The following is a 14,175-nucleotide window of genomic DNA, read 5'->3' on the forward strand; positions in this document are numbered from 1 at the left end:
TGGGGCAACACCTCCCACCTGCTAACCGGACACAGAATACCACCATGACTTCACATTTCAATCCTGGTATTTTCATGTGACAGCCAAAGGCTGCACCTCCAAGCGCCAGGAACGCGAAGCTACACTGCAAAATAGTTCACAGAATCACCAAATCACCAAGGCTGGAAAAGACCTCCAAGATCATCCAAGTCCAATTGTCACCTACCACCAGTATTTCCTCACTAAACTGTGCCTTTTAATACAATATCTAATTGCTCCTTGAACACCCTCAGGGATGGTGACTCAACCATCTCCCTGGGCAGCCTATTCCAGCACTTCAACACTCTTTCAGAGAAGAAATTTTTCCTAATATCCAACTGGAGACCACACTCTCTAGTTCTATTGCTCATTAGGTGGGTGAAGAAGCTGACCCTCATTTCCTCACAATCTCCCCGGGCCACAACATACAGCTTTCTCCCTTTCTCCTCCTCCTCCATATCCCACATCACTGTTCACAGATCCTCTGGACCAGAGTGGGAAAGTAAAAGCTACTAAATGTGCAGTGGTAAGTAGAGAGGGAGCAAGTCAGCAACAATGTTCTACAGTGTAGATCGTAACAAAACATTCTCAGACATCCCTGCATCCATCTGTTGCACAGGTGGTGATACGACACACTGGAGAACATCAAGCTCAAACCAGAGGGCTCAAGGGTTTATGGAGTATTATACAATGCAGTGCCTATACATGGAACATTTACACATGCTGTTTTGCAATGATGTACATAAACTGGAGATAAGTCTGAAAAGGAATTTGGAATGCAAATATTTCGTAACTAAAAAAAAATCTAAAAAATGCTAAAAAAAATCTTTATAAATTCTATCAGATTAGGAAAGTCTCATTAATTCTTACTATCCCTAGTTAACTCCCATTATCCACAAAAACAATTATGGGAGTACTGTGCCAGAACTGAGCAGAATTTGTCCACTTTATACTATTATAATTACAAAAGCTTTTCTCTGTTAAAAATAAAAATGTTTCCTTGTAGTACATATGCAGGATAAGGCATCCAGTTGACAAATACATTTATTACTTGTACCATTCAATTCTCTTTATGCTTTACACAAACACATAAGAATAAAAATTTCCTGATACATTTAATCTGAGGACAGCCAAAATAGATCACTCAACATAAATCCACAAGTTCCATCATACTCAGGAAATACCCATTTATCACAATTCAGCCAGACCACCAGTGCTACGTACTTAAAAGAAATGACAGACTTCAGAGTTTCTATTTTCATCAAAAATTGTGATTTTGTAGAAATGCACAGATTACCTGATTGAACATGTAAAGAACTCGGGTCACATCATTTGCATATTGGCACCTAGAGTAGTCCTCTTCTGCCCAGTACCCTCCCCTGTCACATCTGCGCCAAGCTCTTCTCTCATCTTGCGAGTTGCCAGGATATATCCCACTGCCAGCAGAGTAACGTGTACACAGTAGGTATGCTGTGATGCCTGCCAACGTTCTAGGCCACCTGGGGAGTCAAAAGCACAAAATAAAATAAAATAAAATAAAAAGAGAAAGAAATTTACATGACAAGTAAATAAAAGGATTATGCACTACAACATGAAACAGACACTCAAAATTAAGCATCGCTTAACTATTTAAAGGGCCACCTTGGCCCACCTTCTGTATTTTCAAGCTGTTTATATTTGAGCACTATTAACAAAATGAGTACTAATGCTAGCATATTTTTTCATACTTTCATGAGGTTGCAGGTGATGTGACAAAGGTGCTCATTAAATCACACAATCATTTGAGTTAGAGGGGACCTTCACATGTCACCTTGTCCAACTCCCCTGCAATGAACAGGGAAATCTACAGCTAGATCACATTACTCAGAGCCCCATCCAACCTGACTCTGAACGTCTCCAAGGACAGGGAATCCACCACATTTCTGGGCAACCAGTGCAAGTGTCTCACCGCTCTTAGTGTAATAAATCTTTTTTCTTATATTCAATTCAAACCTCCTCTATTTTTGTTTGAAACCATTTCCCCGTCACACCACAAGGAATCAAGTGTCTGTTCACTTCTTTCTTACAGCCCCCCTTTAGATACTGAAAGGCCACTATCAGGTCTCCTCAAAGCCGCCTCTTCTCGAGGCTGAACAGCCCCAGTTCTCATAGCCCATATTTGCAGGGAAGACATTCCACCCCATGGATCATTTCTGTGGTCCTCCTCAAACAGGCCTATCTTATACTGAGGACTCCACATCCAGATGTAGAACTCTAGGCAGGCCTCACCAGAAAAGAGTAGGGGTGTGGGATTATGTCCCTCACCCTGCTGGCCATGCTGCTTTTGTTGCAGCATAGGGCACATTGCTGGCTCATGTCCAGCTTGCCACCCACCAGTATCCCCAAGTTCTTTTTGGTAGAACTGTGCTCTATCCTTTAGTCCCAGAGCTTGCATTGATAGAAAGGGTAAATTACCAATTAGTAACAACAGTTTACAAGTGGTTTTTGTTGTTGTTGTGTGTGGTTTTTTTTTTTGTTTTTTTTTTAAATAAAACTAGCTTACTTCATGAAAAAAATGCATTAATGCTATCTAAATACTTGTTATATACAGTAGCAAGTCCTGCAAGCATTCTATTTGTCCTGAGACTAATGCTAAGCTGCAGATGAACAGCAGAGGACTGCATTCAAAGTGATTAAGAAACAGTGGCAATAGTACAACCAGTGACTGATACTGCAGACAAACATCTAGCAGTTAAAAATTCACGTGAGAATTAAGCACTCACAATATGAAGAAATTTGGAAAGGACTCCTTTCACTAACATGACACAGAACTAAGTATTTTAAGGAAACTTTAATATTCTCCATGTTTCTTCTGTAATTTTATTGTATATTTTATCTGCAGATGCTTATTTTTATTTATGTCAGTGTAAGAATAAATACAGGAAATTAAACTGCAGTACAATCTTAGTGCACTAATCACTCAAGAAGAATTGTTTCAAAAGGAAACAATAATAATACAAAGAAACCAGGCCTGAATTATGCTGCAATGCTGAGAACAAGGAATGCCAGTCACGGCCTGCCCATGCTTCCTGCTCTCTCCCTGGAAAGATGCAAATAAGCAGTATTTCATAATTCAGAACATTAATACTTGAAATTCAAAGCAAAAATGACACGTACCCACAATAAAGAAGGCTAAATATATCAACTCTTACAACCTAACAGACTAGGCTTAACTAAAACCTAGCAAAAGATCCACTTCATCAACCCAGGCCTTTTGTACCATAACCAAGAGAAGCTAATGCAAGCTCTCTTTCAGCAGCCTGAAGAACTAACATACCTCTTTCCCAGTCTTAAGAATTTCTATTTGTTTTTACACACCACAGTTGTCTCCAAAAACTGAAAAAAAATTGCTAGCCTACACTTGTGATTTAAAATTTGTAGTTTTTGTTTTGTTTTTTAAACACACAGACTGTATTTCAATAAACAGCCATTTAATCAATTCTATCATCTAGAACACCTAATTTTGTAATACATATTTCTGTGTTTGGAGTCTGAAATGAACACATTGATGAATGTTCCAGGCAAGTAAAATTTAAGCAAAAAAAAAAAAAAAAAAAAAACCACAGAAACCGAACAACTCTCTGATCAGTTCCATTTTCCTTTCTTATTCAGTTAATAAAGTTCTCATACTGAAGACATTGGAGTTATCCCAGTTTTCTCTAAAAGTGAAAACTTTTTGGGGTATCCTAAAAGTCCTCTCTAGCTGAATTTCCCATCAATTTCCAATAAACTCCAACAGGTCATTTCAGATATCTTCAGTAGTGAAAGAAAAGTGTCAAGAGGCATTTTGGAAAAACAAAACAAAGAAAAAACCCAAGCAACACATAGAAAGAAAGCTGCAGGTATCCTCAGAATGCATGAGTCATGGCATCACCAAAAAAATTCAAGTCAGTAAGGAATCTAATGGAAGAAACTAGACAATTATGACAATAAGCCAAAAGAGAAAACAAAGAGTTAAATTTTTGTGTCTTTTCTAAGAGCTTCAGCATAAGAAGGCAATTCTCTGTACTGCAATGGCATGACTGAGTCAAGATGTGGAAAGATACGGATATATCCATATACAAGACACGGATTATTATGACCATCATCTGAATTTCTGAGTATCTGGAAGCTAATGACCGAGTCTTAAAGCACAGCTTCATCAAGCCTAACAAATATGCACTACACTTCTATTCAGCACCTCAGAAGTCACTCCAAGAAATTAAAGTGTCACTATTCAACCTCTACGTGGAAGAAAAACCCAACACAAGAATTAGACACTATAGACAATGTTAAAAGGAAAAAGAAGAGAACAATTACCACAGTTTTAAAATAACAGCAATGAATGACATGTTAATGACTGCTTACATGGGTGGATAGTGACAGAACAGGGGGAACATTTTTAAATTGAGACAGGGGAGGATTAGGTCAGATATCAGGGTGGAAGTTTTTCCACACAAGGGGTGGAGACGCACTGGAACTGGATGCCTGGAAAGGTTGTGGATGCCCCATCTCTGGAAGCATTCAAGGCCAGGCTGGAAGTGGCTCTGGGGAGCCTGGTCCAGTGGTTGGCAATCCTGCCAGTGTCAGGGGAGTTGAAACTAGATGACCTTTGAGCTCCTTCTGAACTCAGGCCATTCTATGATGTACAGACATTGTAGAGAATGTAAACCAATTCAAATAATGTGTGCGTAATCTATATATATAGATAAATAAAAATATAAAATACACTCACTATACACTGGTAATTTCTATTCTTCAATAGGTTCCATAATTATGTGGTATTTTATCTCCTATAGAAAAGCAAAGGCAGCAGAAAGGACAATATCTTCCTTAGAAAAATCACTTTGAAGTGCTGCAATCTCAGCAGCAAACTTAGCACAGCATTATGTGGGCACTCACAAGCTAATAAAAATAACACTGTTGGATCATGTCTGGCTAACTGATTACAGTCTGAACAAATTATGGATCTGTGGGAAGTGAGGAATGGGAAACAGAATACAATGCAAGTTAGCCAGAACATGTAAACACGTCTCAAGTCTCTGAAAAGTCTCTGAAATTGCTGTATGGACAAACCAAAGCATAGTCCAATAGCACATATGGGAGAAAATACAAGTTAAAGGATGAATTATCTCTTATGGATATAAAAACCTCTCAGGGAATGAAGAAAAAACAACCGGAAAAAAAAAAAAAAAAAAGACAACTGATTACACAGCTGGAACAGCTATTAGACAACACATAGGCCTACCAGTACCTCAAATACAGCCAAAACTCAACTTCTAGCATGCCAAGTTCTCCAGAAACACTGTCATGAAGATGCTGAAAGACCACTTCTTTACAAAAATAATTTTATCGACATCATTTTTTTTTTTTTAAATAAGTTTCCGCATCGGTGATGACATAAGTAGATATCAAGAGGATAAAGTGGATAGCTTTAAACAAAGGAGGGTAGATTTAAGTTAGATGATGGGGAGAAATTCTTTACTCAGAGGTCATGAGGCAATGGAACAGGTTGCCCAGAGAAGCTTTGGATGCTCCATCCCTGGAAGCATTTGAGTTAAGGCTGGATAGGGCCCTGGGTAGCCTGATTTAGCAGGCAGCAACCCTATCCATAATAGGAGGGCTGGAAGTAGTAGATTCTAAAGGTCACAGAATTGTAGGTGCTAAAGGGACCTCTAGAGATCAAGTCCAGTCTCCCTGCAAAGCAGGCCCCCTTACAGCAGGTCCCTTCCAACATAAGCCATTTTATGTTTCTGTGATAAACTGGACATGAACAGTGGGACAATTAAAGCTTCCAAGCTTCCTGTCATTACTTCACATATACAAATCAATGCAAATAAGTACAGTCATTAGGGAATGATGGGGGAATTAACTCCCTTACTGTTTCCTCTCATTCACACCACACTATGTACAGGCACAGCCCAGCAGTGGAAACTGATTCCAGCTCTAATTATGCTTCCCTACTTCCCTATTTTTCCATAATGAATGTCAACCTGAACCATTCTCAGACATGAACTGCTCAACTCCAGTGCATCCACAAGGTGAGGCACTGCTCTGCGGAGCAGGGTTCAAATTTTAACATGAAATTTTTGTCATTGGGAAAAAAAAAAAAATCCTAAGCAAGCCTGACAACATTCTTTGTCTCTTGTGAATCATCAACATCTTTCACACTTCAACCAACTGCTAGCAGAAGTACAGATTCATATTGTATTAGCTCTCTTATTGTGTCACTGTATATAATTAGGTGCTCAAAGTTTATCATACACATGTGAAAGTAGACATCTGTGGGAGAAAATATGATTCATTAACATTTAAGTACTATAATTTCATTTCAGGAAAAAAAAGCCAGACAATGAGGTTACAGAAGCATTCTTTCTTTCATGCATGTTAATTCTGTTTTGAAAGAATTTATTTCTTTCAGCAGTAAATTTTAGTAACCAATGTGTTTTGCTATCATAATTGCATTAGCTTACAGGCAGTCTAATGTTTTTTATTATTATATCTTGGTAATTATCTAACTTCAACATGACTATTACATTTTTAACATTAAGCCCACCAACAGTTTTCCAAAGGGTAATAATTACATTTATGACAGAATTCTATCAACTACTAGAATAAACTTACACTACACACCACAGTTGAAGGACTTACTGAAGCAGAAGCGATAGGTTATATTTTGATACATAAATTCTGTTGTCTATTCATTCATAGACTGTAACATATTTCAGGATATTAGCTAAAGCCTCACAGGATGAATATATTAAAAGAAAAAAATAACAGAAGAAAACATTCCCATGATGAATACTGTTTTCCCTAATCTTTATGAACTCATGCTGAACTATTACAGCACCACAGACACTGAAGACAAACATTTCTCCATCGGTACTCTTTGCTGTCCCATTTCTAAAGGATAAAAATCTAGCTGCCAGTTTTGAAGCTGCTTCCAAGCTAAAATGACTAGCCAGTTCCAACTAAAAAACTATAAAATCTCATTCACCTAGGATCATTTACAACCATCTGCTCAGAACCATTTTCTCGCTAGTCAAAGTCTTATCTCCATATGGTCTCAAAAGTAAAAAATTACCCTTTATTATTACTCTACCTAAACTACAAATAGAAGACCGTTACAATAAACCCAGACACAGTGAAGCTTTCGATAAGCTGAACATTTCCTGAAATCTTATTTCTTTCCACTGAATTCTAGAGGGGGTAAAACCTATTACACTGAACAGTCACTGAACAGCACAGGTTAATTTAATGGAAAACACTTTGAAATAGGCCCTTACCATCTGTTTTCACCTCTAATGGCAAATCAAAGAAGAACAATTCACACTTGTATCATAAAAAAATGCATAAGTGATTTAAATAGATGTGTATGCTCTTTGATGAATACAGCATCCATCTCTTTGACTTTCTTCACCTTTTATCTTAAGCAGGAAGTTCTCATTTGCTAATGTAGTGCTCATTCCCGCAGTATGAGCCAACACAGTGTAAAAAGAGGATGTTCAGTGTTTCCTATACAAATAATTCATTACAATGTGAAAGTGAAACTTCAGTAATTCCAAACTGCTTTTGTGTGGCAAGCATGCTTACAGTTTCTTTCCTTACTAACAGTTCCTTAGTACCCAGAAACCCACTACTTTTCTTCTCAAAATCATCCATATGGTGAACAAGATGAACTCAGCAAAAAATATTCTCAGCCAGCTCTTTACCTGAATTTTTACTACGAATGGAGGAGGCCTTCTGCACTTGAAAGCTTATCTTTTTCCCTCCCATAAACTATGTCCCTATGTCCCTATTAAGCAAGTTAAACTATACTTTAACTTGTTTTTCATTCCTTAAAATGTCATATTTCTATAGAAAGAAGATGACTGAAGAACTCTAATGTACATAGAGAAAGGAACAAAAGTTTATAAATAGATCAGACAGAAGATTAGCATAGCCAAGCAGCATAAATGAACACAAATAAAAAGCAGTTGCTATAATGTTACGAACCCTACAAATACAGGGTTTATTTATGTTGTGACAAACTAATTATCTGTAGAAAATACTGCAGGGAGGGAGGTACAACACAGAGTATTATAAAGGGAATTACCTTACATACAGAGAATCTATACAGAAGCTACCTGGCACCTCCAGGAGTAACGTGTTGTTAAGAGTGACCAGCAGCAGAAAGATCAGAAAAGGGAAAACAGGTGAAGAGGTAAGAAGAAAAGACAAAATACTCTGCAACATCCAGCACAATGGAATATCAGAGCTAGATTTACAGTTCCACCATCAGTCATAAAAAGGAAGCAGCATTCATATTTTCTAAAGTTACATGTTTCTTGCATAGTTATTTTGTTATATGGGAGCAGCAAATTTTTCAAAATATAAAGACAACTTGGTGGAAAACCCACCCCCATCAGTACATACTCTAATTAACAGCTCTTCCAAAAAGTTTTATTCCAATAGTTCATATGTTTATATATATATATATATATAAAAATATAACAATATCAAGTTTGCTTTCCATCTATTCCAAAGATGCAAATTTACAAGATATAATTTACTAACTCAGTCGTGTACACTTCAACATATTAATCCAGAATAGATAAAAATCTATTCAATATAATTTACAAATGAAGATCGAAGTATGCGTCTTTAAAGCAAAAAAACTTCAGTTGAAAACCAACCTGAAATCTCCTTTATTGTTCACAACTCTCTCTGGAGGGCAGTATTGTGCAGAACTTTCTAATACCACAATGTCTACTGTCCTCGTATTATTTCCACGTCTGGTTTGTACATGGCAGCCCCAGTTTCCTGTGGAGCCAGCCTGAATGTTCGAGATTGTCAGCGCACTGGGAAGATAGAATAAACAAATAAACCTCAACAATCTTGCAACAATTTATTAAGTTTTCAGGAAACAAAGACAGCACAGATACACAATGGAAAAAGCAACTAGTTACATAAAACTGGGATCTTATAAGTTAACAATGAATAAATGCACTGTAACAGAGAAATATTTGCTATTCTTCTTATTTATGCTAAGACAGGAGAGAAAAAGAAAAGCTGCGAAAAAAAGTTTCTCACTTTATAAAAGAAGAGACAGGAAGTCCAAATTACCACTGCTCTTAACAGTTGTTGCAGAAATGTCAAACTAAGACAATTACCTAAGTGCATAATTTGTGATAAATCTCTAACTTACTAATACAATTACTAGACACATAATCACTCTGTAGACGCTGAAAGAGTCAAAAATCTACTGTAAGTGGAATAAATAATACTTATATACATGTAAGTGTCCGCTGGAGAACTTCAGTATTACAAATGTGGTATAGTCAGAAACAAGAGGAAAGAATTCCATGTGCTTACCTAAGACTGGTTTTTGCAATTTTAACATTCTAAAATGACAAATGTATCATACCACAAACTATTATTTAATGTTAACTGCATTAGGAAATCTTTATAGTTTCTCAAAATACAACTTTAACAGCCCTGGACAATCTGCTCTGTTTTGAACGGGAGCGGGTGGGAGGAGGGGGAGTTCAACTACACAATCTGTAGAGTTCCCTCCTTAATAGTTAGTAACAATGACCAAAACCAGTTAGTGTAAGATATGAAGTCACAGACTATGTCCCTGATAGGAAAATTTCTGTCTACACACGTTCACTCTATGTGGTCCTTACTGGTCCTTGAAATATTCACCAAATCAGAGCAAGGAACAAGAGGGAAGAAATACAGTTTCACTGCAGACATTTACCTTGCAATCAGTGAGCAGTTATGAATCATATTTTTTTCAACAAAAATACCCTGAGACTCATCTGTTTCCACAATTTTTCCATCTTGATACCACAAGACTTGCATGTCTTGATCAATATATGAAGCCATACATTGGAAGGGTAGACTGTCTCCTTCAAAAACAACCTGGCGGTGAGATGGAGTCATATAGAAAGACGGTAATTCAAGAGGAGGTTCTAAAATTCAAGAAATAAAAGCACAATTATTACCCAGAAGTGTCATGTAAGTATTTTTCAAAAGAGGAAAAACATCTGCGAACTATTGATACAGTCACATAAGCTGATGTTTGATGCATCAGAAATTCAAACTCAAAGTATATATTCCATTAAATTCAGAAATAATTTCATAGTCCACGTTTAGAAGAATGAATACAAAACAGTGAAAAATACGGCTACACATTATTCATAATTTCATAGAATTATAATTTAGCATTACAGGTATTCATACATACACAACAGAATCACAGATGTATTTCTGAAAGCAAGCAACACTGGAAAAGGAATAACGATGGGTCTTTAGGATCACTATTACCAAATTTCATTACCTGAATTTCATATCTGAATTTCGGATAAACAAAATTGTCTACTCAACAATATTAATAGAATAGGGAATGAATTAGCAAACAAGGACTAGTTGTCAGAAGTGCTTACCACAGGTTAGAAGTTCTTGCTTAACACCAGTCACTGTCTGCGACTGAAGTGACTTGGGATAGGCACACTTAGTCTCACGTACGGTTATATTTCTTTCTCTTAGCCATTGATGCATCCAGAGTATGTTACAATCACAAAGAAGATAATCAGTCTGAAATTCTCTGCAATGCAAAATGAGTATACACAGTGACGAAATGGAACACTCAGATATCTGAAAGCTTTACAGGAATAGCTGCAGATGGCCTTGCACAGTCATAGACATGCAGGCTGCAGACAACCAAACCCCAGAACACAGCTGCATGGCCTGCTACTACATAATGGAAGCTGCTCTAACATATTGCAAGCTGTGGTGCCAGCACAAAAGCACACACCCCCCAGGAAAGTAATCTTCCCCATACAGATAAGGGGAGCCATACCTGTGTATGAAATAATTTCTAGTAATTTCTTTAACTGAGAGAGTTTACATTGCTTAAGCAAACATAACGGGGAACTCGTTGAATATGCATCACCACAACATAAGAACACACTTCACTGGCAAAAGGTTATTATAGCAATCAGATGCTTTAACATTAAAAAATAATGGAAATACAAAGATATCCTCTCACTTATTTCTCTTACGAGGCACTACTCACACAACCTTAAGGATTATTCTGCTCTATATGCAAATCATATTAGGTTTTTCAGTGATTAATAAAATCTCCTGCATATAGTTTAATATTTCCTATTAAAAAGATAAACCAGGCCCTCCATTAGTGCCTGTTGAAGTCAGCTAAATTCAAAGAGAGCATTAACAGTCTACCCGTTTAGAAAGAGTTAAAATGCATCAAAATGGATCACTGTTTTTACCTCTATTAAAAGCCTAATTTTCATTTTTGCAAATGTCTAGAAGATAGAACATCATCATAGGCAGAGCACTTCAAATATTAAATCAGCATCCTTGTGAAACTCTTTGTTCACAATAATTCCTCCAGACATATATTTTTAACAGCAACTGTTATTTTCAGATTGTCTTACCAAACCCATGATGTTCTTTGACAGTAATCTTTTTGTATACCAAAAAAAAAAAAATCAGTAGTAACAACTTATTAACAATTGAAAGAAGCCAGAGGAAGAAAGAAAACATTTACTTTTATATGCAATCAATTTTCTCAATACCAAAGCCACGAAGCCCAGTACAGTGAACAAGTAAAAGAAGATCAGAGAAAAATGCAAGCTAATCATAAGCACTGACAAAATTTTTAACTTCCTTTCTTACACTGAGTTCATAAAATTAAAGAAGAGAAAAATGAGGTTGAGATGTAGCCACCAGTATGTGTAACAAAATATCATGCTTCAAGGTAAGACTAAAGTTTTCCTTTAAAATATTTGTTCCCTTGATTAAAAAAGGGTGTATGATACTATTTGTTTAAGACAGAAGTAATAAATTACACAAAGTAAAACTTTCTCAAACTCTGAAGTTGGTATAACTTTATTGTCTTACACCTATATAATAACTATCAAGCATTTTTTGAGGGTAGTTAAATCATCAGACATCTGTATGCATATTTCTCATGCATTTACAAAATTTATTTTTTTTTGCTAGTGAGTACACACATCAATGTGAAAAACTCTCATTCAAAATCTGGAATACTGCAGTAATTTGTTTCAGCTATTTTTGGTTCAAACATAGGGCAATTCCAAGAAATGTTTTATGATACAATAAGGACATTTTGTGAAGAACAAATGATCGTGCATTTTAAAATCAGATGCAGTAAGTACTTACAGAGACTTCAGTGAACCAAGATGATCAAATGTTCCCTGCGTAAGCGTAGAAAACAGATTTCCAGAAAGATTTCTAAGAAATAAAAGTAGAATTACTTCAACTCATGCTCAAGAGATTGACGTTTGAAATTTACCTGTATAAAAATTCCCTCTTGAGGACAGCGTTATTTTTAAAACCTACATGATACTATTCTGGCACAGTGCTGTAGTCCACATGACTGAGAATCACATCAAATTTCACAGTCTTGCAAAAAATAACTAAAACAATTGTTTCCTAAAAGTTTTTTACCTCAAGAATTTTAAGCCTGGAAGCAAGCAAGATTTGACAGCAAATACGTTATTAAAAGCAACAACCAGCAATGTTCATCTGGAGGCATTCAAGCCCAGGCTGGATGTGGCTCTGGGCAGCCTGGTTTGGCGGTTGCAATCCTGCACATAGCAGGGGGGTTGAAACTAGATGATCACTGTGGTCCTTTTCAACCCAGGCGATTCTATGCATGGTTCATTATGCATTTCAAGAAGTTTAAAAATAATGTCACTGTTCATAGTGAATTAATACGTCATTACTAACACGTTGTAATAAAATGTTTCTTAAAGCAGAACTTTAGCAAAAACTATTGTCTACATCTCAGGCTCCATGTCCTTCAGGCACTTGCTTACAACAAATGAGTCCCACTGAAACAAAAGATTAATTTACACGGTAAAAATACTTAGATGAAATAATATACAACAAAATTGTACTTACAATCTAATAAGATTTACAAGTCCTTTAAATACGTCTGCATTCAGGCAGCCTATTCTGTTATTAGTTAAGTCTCTACAAATAAGAAGAATGTAAAACATGAGAATAAACTCGTTTCAAGATGCCATACAGTCTAAAAACCAAAGTCTTTTACCTAAAATTCATGATATTGGAATGCACCATATACACAGACTTTCTCAGCAAAAAATCAAAAGGCACAGGTGTATAGATGTACAAACAGATGCATGCAGACTCCTTAACCCATTTCTAAAGCAGTAATGGTTTGCTCAAATGGAGCTTTCAAGTCACTTCTTATTTAATGATCTTTGCTTGTTTCACCACAAAGCATATTTTTGCATCTGTACAGTATATTCATGTGCTACTTCAGTTAATTTTTTGAGTTGCCAAAATATTTATCAGTTCTTTTATGACACACAGATATGTCTATATTTATATTAATATATATTACATTATTTATAATGTAGATCCTAAAATTCCTAATAACTCTTGAAGGGATAAAACTTAAGCTTCAAGAAGTCCATAGTTGGTCCACAGTAAGTGAGCCAGATCACCTAAACAATGACAAATATATGCGATGAAAATATAAGAGGGAAAGTGGCAAAATTAAAAAAAAATAAAAATAAAAATCACTAAGACTTCCATGCTGTAAAATCTGTTCCAGATATTTTGAAAATCTGAAGTCTTTAAGAAAAGCTGTCATACTGACATCCTGTTTTTTCAAGCTTCATCTGAAACAGTTTTGAGTCAAGGTATAAATCCTCCAGAAATGTGTTAATGGAAACATTGGCACAACCTTCAATAATGCAGCATTAGTAACTTGTATTATTCCTCTCTTTTTCTATTTCTATGACTTCCGAGATCACTGGGTGAATGTTCAGTCAGAGCTTTGATGCCATCAAGCGTTGTAACATCAAGTGAGACCACCAAGCCACATGCAGTAGATGATCTTCAGTCAGACCAACTGAAGAACTTTGTTCTTCTATTTATATGTAGATGTAAATGTGTATATATTTAGACAGCAAAACTCTCAATATATATGCATTCCTACATATAAAAGTATATATATATATCTATATATATACACGCGTATATACATATATAAAGATATATATGTGTGTATATATATATATATATATATATATATAAATAAAGATATTAAAAGATATTTATAACTTTCTTCTTTTT

At 36.0% G+C, this 14,175-nt stretch overlaps 1 protein-coding gene across 1 annotated transcript in view; it reads right to left on the minus strand.

Moving 5' to 3' along the window:
* ADGRA3 (adhesion G protein-coupled receptor A3) overlaps positions 1-14,175 on the minus strand; it is a 54,367-nt gene that overhangs the window by 17,446 nt on the left and 22,746 nt on the right. Inside the window, exons 4-9 of the mRNA XM_042812607.1 lie at positions 12,973-13,044; positions 12,229-12,300; positions 10,467-10,627; positions 9,779-9,992; positions 8,712-8,876; positions 1,316-1,517 (exon numbers count right to left, since the gene is read on the minus strand). Coding sequence (XP_042668541.1) covers positions 1,316-1,517; positions 8,712-8,876; positions 9,779-9,992; positions 10,467-10,627; positions 12,229-12,300; positions 12,973-13,044 — 886 coding nt within the window. The remainder of the gene's footprint in view (positions 1-1,315; positions 1,518-8,711; positions 8,877-9,778; positions 9,993-10,466; positions 10,628-12,228; positions 12,301-12,972; positions 13,045-14,175) is intronic.

This window comes from Centrocercus urophasianus, unplaced genomic scaffold (assembly GCF_019232065.1).
Source record: "Centrocercus urophasianus isolate 14NV4802_14NV808 unplaced genomic scaffold, USGS_Curo_1.0 seq_13, whole genome shotgun sequence".
Classification (NCBI taxonomy): domain Eukaryota; kingdom Metazoa; phylum Chordata; class Aves; order Galliformes; family Phasianidae; genus Centrocercus; species Centrocercus urophasianus.